This window comes from Lutra lutra, chromosome 5 (assembly GCF_902655055.1).
Source record: "Lutra lutra chromosome 5, mLutLut1.2, whole genome shotgun sequence".
Taxonomy (NCBI): domain Eukaryota; kingdom Metazoa; phylum Chordata; class Mammalia; order Carnivora; family Mustelidae; genus Lutra; species Lutra lutra.
In genome coordinates this window covers 50533676-50550947 of record NC_062282.1, presented here as the reverse complement: position 1 = coordinate 50550947, position 17272 = coordinate 50533676, and the positions used below count along the sequence as shown (strand labels likewise).

The 17272-nt window shown below is 42.3% G+C and overlaps 1 protein-coding gene across 1 annotated transcript in view; it reads left to right on the top strand.

Moving 5' to 3' along the window:
• The first annotated feature begins 284 nt into the window (after positions 1 to 284).
• EBF1 (EBF transcription factor 1) overlaps positions 285 to 17272 on the top strand; it is a 389084-nt gene continuing 372096 nt past the window's right edge. The window contains 5 exon segments of the mRNA XM_047728952.1: positions 285 to 1350; positions 3495 to 3651; positions 4189 to 4252; positions 4889 to 4944; positions 15680 to 15753. Of these exon segments, the coding sequence (XP_047584908.1) occupies positions 1217 to 1350; positions 3495 to 3651; positions 4189 to 4252; positions 4889 to 4944; positions 15680 to 15753 (485 nt within the window). The 5' untranslated portion in view covers positions 285 to 1216.

Genomic DNA, 17272 nt, shown 5'->3' with positions numbered 1-17272 from the left:
CTGTTTCCCCTTTCCAGCCCGGGTCTGCCCAGCTCAGCCCAGCTCTTCCCCAGCATAGACGCCGGTGTTCAGCGATCCTTCGCTCGCCACTTTGCGAGGAACTTTGGCTAGCTCCCCCGCGCCACCCGGAGAGGGATGTTAATGAGGGAGCGTGGCCCGGCGCGGCAAGCCAGCAGGCTCTTTGAGCCACGATTGGCTGCAGCGAGGCGGAAGGATGACGTTATGCAAATGAAGGGGCAGGCCTGTGAGGCACGAGCCCCGCCTCCTCCCTTTGGGGTTAGTGTGCCTGTGTTTAGCTCTGGGGAGAGTCAAACTGGATTCCATAGGGAAAGCCTGCAAATCACTTCTATTTTAGCAAGGAGAAAACAGAATCTCCATCCAGCAGGGTCCACCCCTCTCTCTTTCTCCCACTCCTCTCTCTCTTTCTCTCTCTCTCTCTGTCTTTCCCTCCCCCCCTTCCTCTTTCCCTCTCTCCCCCCTTCCCCCCACCCCACTCTTCCTCTCTGGTGTATCTGTCTACGGCAACCAGCGTCCTCCTCATCTATACGCACTGAAAGGAAAGAAACATCTTTGGTTGGGAGAGAAGGAGGAAAAAAAGAGAGAGAGAGAGAGAGAGAGAGAGGAAAAAACTTGCCTGGTTGTGGAAAATGACACTTCAAGTAGCAAAGCCGGCAGCGCGAGTTGAGTCTATTGTTTCTTAAATTGCCATCAGGGCTTTTTTTTTTTTTTCTTCCTGCTTCTTCAAGTGAAGGGTACCTCTACAAAAGGAAACTCCAGCCCCTCCTGTCCTCCACCGGCCTGTGATCATTACAAAAAAAAAAAAAAAAAAAAAAAGCAAAAAAAAAAAAAAGCAAAAAAAAAAAAAAAAAAAAAAGCACCCAAACCAAAAATTAACCAACCAAACAACCCCCAACAGCCAGGCATACATCTCTATTTTTTTATTTTGGTCTTTTCGTTGGATTTTCCCTTCTTTTTTTTTTTCTCTCCCTTTTTTTTTTTTTTTTTTGGTTATCGCTCAGTTTTGAGCGAAGGTTTACATTTTTTTAAAAATTTGCTTTCCAGCCCGCCTTGATCTTCCAGCACGAGTTCATCGTCTCAAAAAAAAAAAAAAAATCTCTGGCTGGCGTTTTTCTTTCCTTTTTTTTTTTTTTTTTTTTTTTTTTTTTTTCAATATTTTCAAGGGGGAGGAGATTTTCCACAAGAAAAGGTTGTTTTCATGTTTGGGATTCAGGAAAGCATCCAACGGAGTGGAAGCAGCATGAAGGAAGAGCCGCTGGGCAGCGGCATGAACGCGGTGCGGACGTGGATGCAGGGTGCCGGGGTGCTGGACGCCAACACGGCGGCGCAGAGGTGGGTACCGCTGGGGGACCGCGGCCGGGGAGGCGAGCCGCAAGCAGAAGAGCCGGGAAGCGGTGGCGGCGGCCGCCGCGCGGCCGGGAGGTGCTGGAGAGTCCGCCGCTCGGCTCGGCTCGCCTCCGGGTCTCCGCGCTCCCTGGCCGCGCTGCCTTGGTCGCCTGCGGCCGGAGAGAGCCCGGAGCTGCCTGCGAGGAGCCCACGCTTTGCCGGCACTTTCCCCTGCTTCGCCTGTGACTGTTTTCATTTCGTTTTAAGCCAGAAGAGGCGTCTCACCAGCACAATGTTGGATATCTGTGTTTTTATGTGATTGCTCTTTCTTTCCCGCTGGCAGTCTTCTCTTTCTTTTTTCTTACTTTCCTTCCTTACTTCTTTTCTCTTCCTTTCTTTTCTTTCTTTTTTCCATCTTTCCTTCCTTCCTTTCCTTCCTTTTTTCTTTCTTCCCTCCTTTCTAAACTTTTTTCCCTTCTCTTCTTTCTTTTCCTCCCTTCCTCTTCTTTCTTTCCTTCCTTCCTCCTCCTTCCTTCTTCCTTTCTTTCTTCCTTCTTCTTTACTTCCTTTCCTTTTCTCTTTTCCTTTCCTTCCTTCCCTCTCTTTCCTCTTTCTATCCTGGGTTTCTTCATTCTTTCCTTCTTCCCTTTCTTTCTTCACTCCTCCCTCCTCTCTACTCTTTCCCTTACCTCCCTTTCTCTCTTCGTTTATCTCTCCATGCCTCCCCAGAACCTTCTCTTAACTCTCTAGTCTGGTTCTCTGTCCCTCTTTCTCTAGCTTTCAGTTTTTCGTGGTCCACCGGTAGAACAGCAACTCCCAACTTTAATTCTGACATCTCCGAAAAGGCTTCCTCACCCTCTGTCACCATGGTCCCTTACAGCCCCTCTCCCACTCAGTTCCTGAGATGTTAGACTGTGAGGCCTGGAGGTACTGCCCTTGGAGATTGATCGGGGGGAACTTTTCTGGGCACTCTTTTCACCCTTTCCGGGGACTCCTAGTCCCAAGTGAGAAATGGTCTTTTTTTTCCCAGACCACCAGCTGGGCTTGGGGGAGTAGGAGATCTGGTGGCCACTAGCCCTATCCAACTCTGAGAGGGCGGAAGGGGAAAAAGGAAGATGACTAATTACCTCATCCTCATCTTCTCCGGTCAGGGGACAAGTGTCTGCAACACGGTTCCCATCCCCGCTGAGTACAAGGATGGGGGTGGTTAGTAGTGAGAGTGAGTTGGGTAACTGGCTGGAAGCGAAAGAGTGTGTGTGTATGTGCGCGTGTGCGTGTGTGTGTGTGTGTGTGTGTGTGTGAGCGCGCCCTTGTGTTGGGCAGGTCGGATTGTTAGTGGCCTCCCGGCGCCCCTGGCACCGGAGCTTCCAGTTCCCCCGCGGGCGCGCTCAGTCGGCACCCCTTGTCCGTAGGATTTCTGTAATGAGTGCGAGGGTTTCCGTGGAGCGGCGAAACTTTGTCAGAACAGGTCTTTAAAAAAAAACCAAAAAACCACACACACTCCCCAGTTCCATGTTCCACAGCGACCACCCCTGACAGCTCTGAGTCCCCTACCCTCAGATCCTTTTTCTCACTTGCTTTATTTGGGGAGGGGGCATGCGGTTTCCCGAGACCGAGCGCGCGCGCTTGGCTGGGGCACTTGACATTTCCTGGAGGATGGCTTCGGCTTCCAGAAGCTGAGCCTGTTCCTCATCCATCCTCACCTGCCCTCGAAGCTGAGACGGGAGATTCGTGGGGGTGGCGGGGACCAATTCCCATGCATTCCTCCCTCCAAATTGTAAACGACCAGCTGTATTCCGCGAACGCGGGTTCGCCGCATCCACCTCCACTTTTCTTCCCACGCAGCGCGTGTCAGGTCGGAGCAAATGCCTGCAGGGTTTTATCTCCTGCGCAAAATCCAAACAAAACTTTTCAGGGCTCTTCCGCGAGATCGGGGGGGGGGGGGGCGCCGTGTGGATTGGACACGGGAGAACACGCATGTCCCGCCGCCGGGTGGGATCGGGGCGCCGGAGGGGGCGTGTAGGCCGCCCACTGGGTGTTCTAGGGGTAGAGGAGGTTGATGTTTGAGGGTTCTCGCCTGTGTAAGGGGTGACAGAGGGTCGCGCGTCGGTGTCCAGCTTAGCCATCTAACTCTGCGTCTTTGGCCGCAGCGGGGTGGGTCTGGCCCGGGCTCACTTTGAGAAGCAGCCGCCTTCCAATCTGCGGAAATCCAACTTCTTCCACTTCGTCCTGGCCCTCTACGACAGACAGGGCCAGCCCGTGGAGATCGAGAGGACAGCCTTTGTGGGGTTCGTGGAGAAGGAAAAAGTAAGTGGGCGCAGCGCCGCTGCCCCTCGCCCTGGCCGGGGAGCAGGCCCAGCCGCTTCGGGAGGCGCGCTCCTCGGCGAGTGCAAAGCTTCCCTAACACACTCCTGAGCGGGGTCCCCCAAGCCACTTCCCGTCCTGGGCGAACCCGGGCTCCTCATCCGTGAGGTTCTGCTCCAAAAAAGTTCGCGTGGGGCTCCACAGCTGGAGAGAGGCGAGCCCGGCTTCGCACTCCAGAGTGAAGGGCGCCGGGGATGAACCCGCCCTCGCCCGCGCGACCACGCGCGGCTCCTGCCTCTGCTGACCCAGGCCCGAGCCCCCAGGCCCCACGGAATTTTCTGGAAGGGAAGAGGGAGCAGTATGGGTCGGGAGGGCGGCAGAGGGATCACAGTTGGCCGCAATTTCTGCTGCTCCCGGGCCCGTCCGGTTTCCGGCCGGGGGTCCCGTCTTCGGGAAAGTTGTCTCGAAGTGGGTCCACTCGCTCACGCCGACCTCTTTCCTGCGTCTCTTGTTGTGTCTTTGCGTCCTGCCGCAACCCAGGAAGCCAACAGCGAAAAGACCAATAACGGGATTCACTACCGGCTCCAGCTCCTCTACAGCAATGGTGAGGCTCCGGTCTGTTCCGCGCCGGCACCCCGGGGCCCTGGGTGAGGCAGGGTGCGCGGGAAGATCCAGGTGGACCAGAGCCCTGAGCACGCAGAGTCGTCCCCCGGCCTCGGGTTGACCCGTCCTCTCCTAAGTTTCGCCTGAGGAGGTTTCACCCGCGCAGGCCCTGAGTAGCCGGAAGGCGGCCTTAGCGGCCTCAAGCACACCTGGGGTCAGGTGTGGAGCCCCGGCCCTCAAAGGGCCAATTTCTTTCTTCCTCCCATTCCTAGAGCCCGTTTTCTTGGCTTAGCTCCGGCTCTAGGCCCAAAGTCCTTTGGGTTCAGGGGGCTCGAGCGACCGTGGCCTTGATGGCTCCCGGAGAGCGCGCGGAGGGGTTCCCTCCAAGAAGAAGGAGAGAGGCCAGTTGGGGGGTCCTGCAACATTCTCAGCTGCCGTTTCTTGGGGACTGGCCCCTCTCCGGACACTGGGGAAAGTGGGGGTGGTGGTGTCCTGTCTGTGCTTCTCTGGGACAGTAGGCATTGCATAAGCCTTGGAGCCCCATTCTTTGTTTTTTGTTTGTTTGTTTATTTTGCGGCAGTTCCTCTCTCTCACTTAATTTCCCTTCGTTCCCCTATCCCCTTCCCCTCTCCCCCAGGGATAAGGACGGAGCAAGATTTCTACGTGCGCCTCATTGACTCCATGACCAAACAAGTAAGTTTCTGAATTTCGCGCCGCGGGGTGACTCGAGGGCCTCGAAATTTGGGGAAATCAAGAAGCTGGCTATTCCTTAGCGCGGGGTCTGGGGCTCAAACTCTCAACGCCAGGGCGGACCTCAGACCTTATTCTAGCGCAGCCTGGAGTGCGGATACACACCCTAGCTCCCACCTCGTGGGGAAGATGGCTCGACGGCTCCTTCCCACCAAGGAAGACTCAGGCCTCTTGCATTAAGACTACAGGTGCTGAGAGGCGAGAGTAAGTGCTGAACTTCCTTTGACCGGGCCGAGGAGCCCCAGGGGGCGCAAAAGGTGCCCAGGGACCTTGGCGTAGAGTGGGCTGAACTTGTGAAACCAGAACCCTCCCAGCCACTCCTGGGAGATCTAGGGTAGGGAATGGTGTGGGAGGCCTACGTACCTTACTCGGGAATGGTGACATGAGCTGAGAGCGCAGATGACCCACACCAGAGATTTTTTAAAAAGGAGGTGGTAGTGGTGGTATTGTTGGAAGAGGGAGCGACAATTGTTAGAGGATATTTTGCAAAAATCCTCCTGCTTTTGCCTCCAAATTTGGCAAGGAGCCAGGCAGCATGAGTGAGCTTGTGGTCTTAAAGGTACATAGGCGGCATTTTCTTCAACTCCCCAACATGCGGGTGTCAAGCAGCGTACATTAAGGTTGAGTTATGGTTTAAAAGATACAATTATGAGCCGAGTCAGAAAAGAGGCCTGACGTTTTAATGAGGCAGAGGAGCCTTTTTTTTTTTTTTTTTTAAATTTTAAGAAAAAGTTTAGTTTCAGAATTAAGTAGTTGGTTAGGTCGTTGGAGGACTTAGTAACAAAAAAGAAGCCAGCTTTATTGGGTGGGGGAAAGAAACTAGAACAAAGAGCAAAGTTATACATTGTGTACTAACCACCAATTTAGTAAGAGGAATAAAACTTATTTGCTTGATTGCAATTTAGAAATAGTTTTTCTTTAAAATAAGGAGGGTGATCTCCTTTCATAGATACTGACTTGGAAGTTTTCAAATTAGGGTATACATGCATATTTAAAAATTATTTTTAGATAAGCATGGCTTAAATATGTTCTACAAAATGCACATTCAGAAGATTTTGGAAGTTTTGAAATCTATTCAGCAAGAAACTTTCAGTAATAGCTGATTTTGATTGTTAGTCTTGTATTTCATTTTGAACCAAGTAGAAAACATGAGGGTATGAAATGTAGTTTTAAAAATAATTAATAAATACCTACTGAGGTCTATTTCAAGTTATTTGCCTAAAATATTTGACTTTCTTGAAGATTCATTTCTTGGTTTATTAGTCAGAGTAAATGCACATTTGTACTTCCAATCTTGGTCTTATTTTTTGTACTCATTTTGATTTTTTACATAGGATAATTCCCTTTCATTTGGATACATTGTATTATGTAAAAAATTTTTTTTCCCTATCACACAGAAACACAAAGGCCTGATTTCAGTAACTTTTTTTTTTTTTTTTACTGTATCAAAACAAAAGTGTCCTAAGTGGAGTTTTGTTTTAAAAAATTGTCTTTGATACCCTAGATACCTTTTCCTGCCATTCTCATCAGAGGAAAGAAAAGAGCAGAGGGGGAGGGGGAAAGTACGAACTGTAATACATATTACATATATCTTTGTTAGAAATCACTTTTTAAAAGATAAAAAATCCCCACAAACCAGAATGTAAGGCTTATCTGCTTATGCAACATTGACCACTTACATATTAAATTATAGGCAGCACTATGAAAGGAACAGTTGTGAGGGGTGCAAAATTAGGACATGTTTGAAGAGATTAACTACTTTCAAAACTTATAGACCCCTTAAAGAAAAAGTGCCACCAAGAACTGATTTTCCCATTATGAAATGAACTGACTTTACACAGTCTCATATGGTGGGGGAATAATTTTGATTTTTATAAAGCAATACATGATTTTTGATGTATTTTTTGATGTATTCTACTAACAAGGTCATAGAGTTTTAGAAAAACTACAGTTTAGGGCATTCGTTGACTGCATGGTATTAGAAATTCTATCAGTTGGGGGTGGGAGACTAGAACAAGATGCAGTTTATTTTTAATAATAACAGGTTTAAGAAAGTCAATTGTCATAATGTGACATCTCACTGAAAGTTAAAATTATAAATGTATGCAATTATATATTTTGGTTGGGAGTGACCTGAGAAAGGTTTAAGTAACTATCTGAATTGATTCCAAAAATAATCAAGAGAAGATGTGTGTGGTTTTTGTTTGTTTGTTTGTTTGTTTTTGAGACATACACCTATTTGCTCTCTTAGTAATTTTCTAATGCCTTCTATGTAGGTTTCACTTTGAAAGGCGATCCCTGCCCATTATCTGTTTGTTGATTGTGTGCTGATAGAGTTTAGGAAATAGGTTAGATTTTTGTAGACATAGTTAATACAGTAGTCTTCAGAAAGCAGATCAGTGTGAAGAAACATAACTTTTCCTGGTTGTGACATAATTATTATATTTTAGTCTTAATGAGTTAAACAGTGGATTCTCATCTAGCTTGAGATTATTCTATGATAATTAACTACCGAGTCTGATTTATAGTTTCTTAAATTTTTTCTTTTTGTTACATATGCAGTGACCCCTTCAATCAGAAGTAAGGCTTGACATAAAATGACTGATTAAATGATTACAATTTTTTTTCCTTCATGAAATTCTTCCAGATAGACTCAGGATTTTGAGATGTAGAGTACAGAATAGGATAACATCAGTGATGTGATACGTTCTAATCACATCTTACATTTTGGAGGGAATACCTAGTCACCATTCAAGCGTCTTCTCTAAGCTGTTTGTAACATTTTTTATGTCAGAGATTCAGCTTTATGGGTTTGATGTCTTATCTTTGACTCAGAAGTTGGGGTTAAAACTCAAAGGGAATCTTTGGCAAGCAAAATCCAAACTATCTGTGTGCTCTCCGTTTTCATAGGATGTTCCTCCACTTGGGTGGAGTTAGCAGCATTGAAATCAAACAGAAATGTACTTAATCAACCAAGATGTATTGGTATGACACAGTATTTCACACCTTTTCAAAGTGTCTCATTACACTATTTTGGGTAATGACTCTTAATTTTGGACTCAACCAAGAAAGAGAAGTTTTATTACAAGCGAATGTGGAAGGAACTGAGAGCCCCCTCATCCGTATGCCTCTCTCATAAAACACAAGGGATATGATGATATTTAAGAAATTCGTCCACCAACTAGAAAATGAGAGGCTTGCTTTTGGGAAGGGTTGTTCAAAACCAAGTTTAGCTGGACTAAAAATAGGTTGTTTTTGTGTCATTGCTGTTTTTGGTATTCCATTAGTGAGCATGCAGAAAGGCCTGTAGGACCTAGAAGTTTATGGCTGTTGAGTTCAAAAACAATATCTACTGCAGAAGCTCAAATGAACCCAGTAGGGGAGGTCTGATGTTTAATGTGCCTCATTTCAGACTTTCAAGTAGTATTTGAAATATGATTATGTTCTGTGATTGCTTTGGTGAGTTAACATTAAATAGTTTAAAAAAAAAAAGCCTTTAACTTACCTTTCCTCCTACCATCTTGCTTTTAAAAAGTGACATTTTTATAATTCAAAGAGTACCAAATTCCATAAAGTTATTGAAAGCAAAATACTCCTGTCCACAGAGAGAAGCTCTTTTTTGGAAAGGGAAAAATAACAGTCACATAATCCTTGTCATGTATGGGTTTGAAGTAGGTGGTATGGTGAGGGGACCCCAAAAAAGGGTCCAAGCTTAGCGGGTGGGGAGGCCCAAAGTACAATGATCAAAAATGCTGTCCTCTTTCTCTTACAAGCTAGTCTTCTTTATATATTTGTTTTGATGTTCCTGGTACTTTAAGTTATTGATGCTAGCACATTTCTTCCTATTGATTGTTTCATTATATCCTGCCACAGCTACGTAGATTTGATTAACAACCCTTTCAGTTCATGGTTCTTCATTGGTAGATAAACACATTTTTAGTATATCAATAAGTTCCAAAGGAATTCACTCGGGCCAGCAGAAAGGCTCTTTCATACATTTGGGTAAACAAACAAACAAAAAAGGCAAGTTTCTAGTCAGGAGCCACATTTCAGCAGCTTTCTCTCTCCTTTGGTAACATGTCAAAAAGGCAGGTGATTTAAATTTCCTTGCACATAGAGGAATGAAGAAGTTTGGAATTTTTATGCATGATCAGGACCTGTGTTTGGGAAAATGTAAACTCATCACAGTGGAAAATGTGTTGTTTGGAGTCTGGGGGTGAAAACAAAGCTGATGGTTTTGGAGAGATTGCTGGAGCCAGATGGCCTAGTACTTCCCCAGTCTGGCGGTCCAACTGCTCCCTCCTGGATAATATACAGCCATTTGTTCGGGGATATTTACGCTAGAGCTGTTTCCATGTGAATGTTTGAACAGCATTAAAAACGAACATATTAGTAGTGATGCATTTATCGAACTCCTATGACTACACCAATAGTCTGTTCTTATGTTTTGACTTACATTGCTGAGAGGAATGAAGGAGTGTTTGGAGGTTGGCGAATTGTTTATATAGTTGTTGAGCAAGAATGATTTGGTCTCAGTGAGTAATTAAAGCATGTAAGCATTTGGAATCAAACTAATGGAAATAATGATAGCACCTACCTTGAAGCTCTTTTGTGACAATTAAATGGACTCCTACATGTAAAATGCTTAGAATAGTGACTGGCACATATTAAGTGCTTAATACATTAGCTGCTTTTATTATTTTATTATTATTATTATTGTCCCACCGGGTTCACAAAGCCAGCTCTATCTACTAATATAGATGTACATGTAGTTATCATATGAGTGAAGTATCTCTTACTACTGTTAGAAAAAGAAGTACAGTGTGGAATTGTTAGAGTGATTCAGTTTTTATCCTGGTGCTTGAATAATATAAGGCAATTTGTTTCTTTGAGTCATTAAAGATGTACTCTAAAGCTAACTGCTTTCAATACATATTCTCTTTTTATTCAGGGCTGTGATGTAACTAAACAGCATACTGAATATGATAGCATTCCTTTGCAACTTTCCTAATTCAGTTCTGAAAACAGGCCTTCTTAGCTGCTAAGCTGAAATTACATCTTTATAATTCGTTGACCAGTAGCCCAGCTGCTAATTGAAGCAAAATAATTTTTTATTTTATCCCGCTATTAATGTTGGATTGCTGTTTGACACAATTGTTTATGAAATGTCAGTTTTGTAGGGTTTTCTTTGGCACAGGTTAATTTTTAACTAGGGCTCCTTCACCTACTGGAAATTTCTGGAATCACATAAGCTAGCATTTTTTTTTTTTTAAATGACAAGCATATAACTTGATGGTCGAATGCAGTGATTAATATTCTAGTACATTGATATTGTAAGTGTTCATATTATTTTTTGATTCATTCCGATTCTTGGTAATTTGGTACCAACGGCTTGTTGGCAGTCTGTAATTAGAGGGTGTTTTAGTTCTGGTTGAAGGAGGTACTTTGTACATTCACGAACTTATTCTTGAAATTAGGTTTGGCCTTTATTTTGTATGTAGAAAAAGAAGTAACATATTTTCAAGGGTACTGCTTTTACTTAAGTGGAAAATGAGGAGTTTTTGTTAGTTATGGATAACCCATCTCTCTTCATTTTTCTCTTTCTTTCTCTTTTTTCTTTTTTCCTTCCCTCTCTCCCTCCTGCCCTCCTTTTCTCTGTCTCCCTCTTTCCTTCTTCCCTCTCTCCCTCCCTCTGTCCCTTCTTTCCTTCCTTCCTTCCGATGACAAGTTTCCTATTGTTTGGTTATAAACCAAAAAGTCTCCTAATGAAAACATTTGTTCCTAAAACCCTTTTGGATTTTGAAGAACCAAAGTCAAAACTATTTTCCTTGCCCTCTTTATTTTGGCTTAGAACATAAAGAGTTAAAACTACTAGAAGAGTACACAAAGAAAGGCCATGCTCAATTCTCTGTATTTCCTTTGGCATCCTATTGAAGTGTGATCTTGGTGCATGTGCACTGTGTGTTTTTCTGTCTTTTCTGTGTGGTCTTCATCCATAGTAAGTTTCAATTAACTTTTAAGACCCAGTGATATTTTGGAAAAGGAGTGATGAACCACACTTTACAAGATGCCATCTAAAACAGTGGTCACCGAGGCAGATTTTCTTGATAGATTGATTTATTCCTTTTTGAAGACCAGTATAGGTGGATTTGTAATTGGGCATTTGAAATTGATGGTGTTTTATTCTCACAGTAAAACTTCAGGTACTGCTGTTGCATTAGGGTATGTAAGTTTAAGAATTCCTATTTTTTTCCTCATTTTTGTTAATTCTAAAAAATTATTCTGGAAAAAACCCTCAATCTGATAATCAATGGAGAGACTTCGATATTGTCTTTGTGCTTATGAGGAGAGGACATTAAGGAACGGGATGCTAGTATATCAGGAAACTAAGTCTGCTCCACATAGGTCAAGTTGTGACAACTTTTTTTAATCAATTTCACCAGGTTTTTAAAGTTGAGATGAAATTAGGGCTGTGTATTCTTTTAGCTTTCTTCCTGCACAAGTACTTCTGCCACCTTCAGGGATATAATTGGCATTGGCAGAATTAAGGTCCATATTGTTTTATGCTTGATATTGTATTTTTTATTTCTTAGGTTAAAACCTGAACTTGCTTTGGCATCAATTCATTTATTTAAATAATGCATTTTATATGTTTTCTCTCCCCCGCCTGCCCATGTCTGTAACAGGCCTCCGGTCCTTACTCCTGATAAACACATTGATTTATTTAAGCCACTGTTGTCTTTGTCGCTCTCACAGCAGACTACCTTCCTCACAGTGAGCAGACGCATGATTTACTAGGGAGGATGAAAATAAGCCTTCTTCTTGGTGTTCCATTGTCTGGGCCCTAAACCAGCTGTCTATTAAAATGGTTTCACTTAAACTAGTCAATGCTGTTTATATGCTTCTGTGATCTCCCAGCTGATCCTGTCTCAGGGAGCTTTATTCACACCGCACAGAGGCCCATATTTAAATTAGTAAGAAAAGCAGAAACTTCTAAGTTGGCGTTAGAAGATCCCTTTCCTTTTAGGCTTCGAGTCTGGGTTTGCTGAACTGTGAAGCCATCTTGACGAGTGTTTGAGATGTGCACGGTAGAGGACGGATGTGAGGCCATCAGTTGTGTGTGTAAGCTGGACCGAGATCTTTGGGACATTTTTAAGAAGTCTGTTTTATTGTGGACATTCTTCTTCAGGGAGATTCAGCAAAATAATTTTATCATATTTCCCCATTTTAGATCTCAACGGAATGTTGATTTGTTGGCCCATATCTTTTATGTGATTGTGTGTGTGTGTGTGTGTGTGTGTGTATGTGTCTGTTTTAAGAAGGCTTTTCAGTAACAAATACTGCGTAGGTAAGGTTGGAGGTAGATCTGCCCTGTGACCAAGGTCTACTCTGGAGCTGATTCTGTTGCACTGAGTTTCTAGCTTACTATACTCCCAGGAGTATATATATATACTATACTTCATAGGAAAGTCAAAAGATTCCCGGTTTCTCTTGCTTTTATTTTAGAAGTCACAGAAGTAGTCCTTCTTTCTCTGTGTGTATGTGCTAAAAAGTATTGTTCTGTTGGGGCCTCAAAAAGAGGGACAGCAAAAACTTTAGGCATTCACTTCTCTCCAGAATTCCTATTTCTGAGCAAATCCAAACTCAAGCTTTTATTTTTCTGTGCTTGATTTAGAGAAGGAGTCTTCTTTTTGACTGCCGCCTGAGCAAAGTGGCAGTTTGGCATTTGGTGAAGAGATCTGTTACAGAGGCCCTGGGCCTTCCACAAATGATATGTGGTGACTAAAGATAAAAGCTTGGGATCCCTGGGCATCCTTGGATCATCTCCTGTTTAGGGGAGTCGTGAGAATATCTGCATTGTGACGTATCTTTCATTGACTATCATCATGGATCCACTTATTTCGGTGGAACCAGCAGCCTCAACAAAAATAATATCATCTAGAAACAATCAGAGTGAGAAGGCCTGATGTAACTGATACACATTCCTCTTAAAAAAAAAAAAAAACAAATCAAAACACTTATTTTTTTACGGGAAAGAAAACCCTACCAATATCTGTGAATATATTTACCACGTACTTGTATTAGTTTAGCACGACAAAAAACTGGAGTTGAAACAGAGGTTATCAGGGATATTAAGAGAATGTCCAAAACATGTAGTGATAATAGGATATCACAAAAATGCATGATTAGAATTTTTTAGCACCATATTTGGGACCTAATCTGTTACTTACAATGTTCCTTTGATTTCAGCAGTGATCTCAATAAATAAAGCAGTCAGATATAATTTTTGGTTTTCAAAATGTTTTTGATTCACTCGAAACATTTTCTTGAATAAAGCAACTTCTTGGGTATTTGAAAAGTTCTTTTAAGAATACAAGAAAGACGGGCGCCTGGGTGGCTCAGTGGGTTAAGCCGCTGCCTTCGGCTCATGTCATGATCTCAGGGTCCTGGGTCTCAGGGTCCTCTGCTCAGCAGGGAGCCTGCTTCCTCCTCTCTCTCTGCCTGCCTCTCTGCCTGCTTGTGATCTCTCTCTGTCAAATAAATAAATAAAATCTTTAAAAAAAAAAAGAATACAAGAAAGAATCATCTGTGTAGGCTAAAACTAGTGGATGAAAATTTTAGGGATAATATGACATTACTATAATTCAGATTATCTCTCCATAGGAGAGTTATGAATTACATAAAGTAAAGTAGAAACTTCACAGGGGGAGATCTGGGCTAATGATCTCTGGTGGAACGCAGGCACCACCTTAACCAAATGGTCAGAGCTTACTGCCTGTAGTGGATGTAGCTGACAGTGAGATTTGATACACTGAGAAGAACTCAGAATCACATCTGTGGTATTCTGGCCCTGAATTGTGTAACTTCAGTCTAAGTCCAAGGAAACATCAGACAAACCCAAACTGAGGATATTCTACAAAAGAACTGGCTTGTATTCTTTAACAATGTCAATATCATGAACTACAGACTCAGGAATGTTTTGTATTAAAGGAGACATGATGACTGAATGCAATGATTGATACTGGACTTATGAAATTTTTGTTTACTTATTTATTTATTGCTGTGAAGGACATTATTGTGTAATTGGTGAATTTCAATAAAGTCTGTAGATTAGATTATTTTATAGTGCTACTTTTCTAATTCAGATAATTGTACTGTGGTTAAGGAAGATAATTCTTTGTTTTAAGGAAATACATGCTGAAATATTTAGAGTATGTCTGCAGTTCACTTAAAAATGGTTCAGGAAAAAATGGAAAAGAATAAGCAGATTTAGTAAAGTGTAAACATTTGAGGAATGTGTTTAAAGACTATCTTGTAATTTTTTATATATTCTTGCAACTTTTCTATAAGTCTAAAACTGTGTCAAAATAAAACATTAAAAAATACAGAGTTATGGAAGGCTAACCATAAAAAATGGTTTTGAAGGGCCTGTGGTAGGGAAAGGTTTTCTCCTTATACAAGTACTTTACATCATGTTTTTATTTGTTGTAATTTTTGTTCTGTAATGGAATTAGTTCTCATACCTAGAGCCTGCCCTAGGGTCTGTATGCACTGTGTCTTAAGCTATCTTGATCCTTTACAGGTTCTAAAAGTCCCAGGTTTATAAACAAAGCACATTAGAGCCAAGTATAAGTTAGTTACTGCAGCATTTCTGTGTACTAAATAAGGATAGTCTCTGGTTCATTTAAATAGTTTTGTCACCAAGAAATTGAGAGTTATCTGAATGTGTGAAAATAATTTTATTAATAATTTGAAGCTGTGTTTGTATTATGCAGTGATACAGTGTTAAGTTAGTTAAAATGTATCCTGAGGTAGAGCACTGCTCTGCCAATGGCTGTGTTTTTCTTTGGCCCAGGTATTAACGTGTGGATTTTCCAGGAAGCTGCCGTCTCAGGGAAACTTCAGGGTGATTTTAAGCAAAATGTTTGTATGCACATTACTGACAACAGACAAAGACGTATTGGCTGACGAGGTGGTTTGAAGTCCAAATTTTGGGAGTCACATGTAATTCTTCGCAGTTTAGGAAGATAACTCTATGGCTTAAGCCCACACACACGGCATATGCCCGTGCGTATTCATGTTTGGGTGGGTGTACACCCTGGAGAGCACATGTTTTCAGCGTGTAGGTGGGAGGAAGGATTTTCCCTGATTGATGAATCATCTCAAAGACACAGTTAGTGAACGGACTCATTAAGCATACCCCCAATTGTTTTCTGCTACTCATCTCTAGAACACTAAATGTTGGGGCTGGAAGTAGTAAAATGAAGTGACGAATGCATATTTAAAAGTCAGATCCACGTGCTTTTCTATATTTTAAATCACTAGCATCTGAATCTGCTAAACCTTCTGGGTTTTTCCTCCTCATTGATTAGATTCATGTTATTCTGAATTGAAAGGAGAATTGTGGTTGTCTTGACAACAGAAGTTCATCTCACACACTGATCCAAAGGTGTGTGTCATAAGAATGTGGTTGATGGGACAGAGAGGAACATACGCCCTCTACCTGATTTGGTTGATCCTTAACAATGTATCTCGGAGCAGTCAGCTCCGTGAGGTCTTGGGCTCCCAAGAGCTAACTGGCCCTCAGCGATGTTGAAGTGCTCAAGACTTCAATTGCGAGAATTTGTTCTCTGGTACATGGTTCCATTTTTAGCTCAAATCATGCCTTTGTTTACAGGCCATAGTGTATGAAGGCCAAGACAAGAACCCAGAAATGTGCCGAGTCTTGCTCACACACGAGATCATGTGCAGGTAAGAAATACCTTGCTCTCTTCCTTTAATTAGCAAAGAGAAAGTGAATTTATATCTCAAAGCCAGGTGAGCTCAGATCGATTGTTGGGTATATATTTATCTTACTTCTATTAGATAATCTAAAAAGGAGAATTTGGTAGTAAGGCTCACAGTCATCTAGTGGTTCTTGATTATTTATTAGATTTCATCCTGAAAGACAAACATTTCCATTTTGATATCACACTTTTAATGCCCACAAAACAGAGCCCTCCCCTTCTTCCTTTCAATCGAATAAAATACAATATATCCTTTTAGTGTTAATGTATGTGCTCAACTGCATTGCTAGTAAAATGAGTAAGAGTTCTACTGATGTCAACAGAAGCCTCTGGATAAGATGAGAATGTTATAGTTCCCCTTTTTAATTCTGCCACTTAAAAATGTGACCATTGGTACAAAGGCATCATTCCTCCTTAAATTGAGTGTGGGTTTCCCCCTTCCCTTGCCTCTGATCTCTCAATCTTAGTTACCCTGTATGTAATTGTGATGATGTAGCTAATGTTTCTCCATAGCAGTGAGCTTTTGGAAGGATGGCAAATGTTTACACCTGAAAGTTATAAAAATTCATCTCATCCACAAACAGGTGTATTTATTTTGCCTGTAATCAGACGCAAGCCACATTAGAAACCAAGCCAGCAAACCAAATTCCCTTTCATGGCCCCAGCCAGTCCTCCACATGTGAGAGAGTAGGCCAGAGGACAGCCTTTAAACTTGCAGTATAGGATTCTTATTCTTTCTAGAATAACACCTGATATATTCTGAGTAATTGGATAAAGCATGAAAATGCCACTATGCATCAGGGAAAGGCTACTAATTGCTTTGTTAGCCATGCAGGCTTTCCCTGGCACAAAGCAGGCTTGGCTCCTGACTATTACTGACCAGTCGTTTTAGGCTTCCGCTGCCACTTCTGCGTGGTTGGGCTTTATCTGCTGCTCCCGGACTTGTGGGTAAAGCAATCTTTAACCTCCACAGGTGGGAATAAAATAAAAAGGGCTTAATGTGTTTTCTTCGGGAAATCTCAAATATTAACTTCTATATCTCTAATTATGTATGTATATAAAATTTTCTTTTTTTTTTCCTTTTTAAAAAGCATACTTTTAAAAGAGTATTCTAAATTCCTCAGGAGTTTCACAGGTTTTCACTTCAGCGATTTGTAAAACTTGGTAATTATCCCACAAACAGGTAGCCTTTCCTTACCTTTGAAACAGAAAATACAGTAGCAGAAAATACAGTCATCGGTTTCTTGGAAGATATTATTAGGCAAAAATTAGTATACTGTATACAATGATCATACCGTTAAAGCTGAGTTGTACTTTCCAGAATTAAATGGGTAAAGTCATTTTGAAAAGCATTTAAAAAAGACCTCCTTTGTATTATTATTTTTCTGATCATATCTCTTATTTTAGCTTCCCGCAATTAGCATGTCATTAGAATGAATTTTCCATGTTCTATTACATGGGATTCTAGCAAATAGGGGACAGGC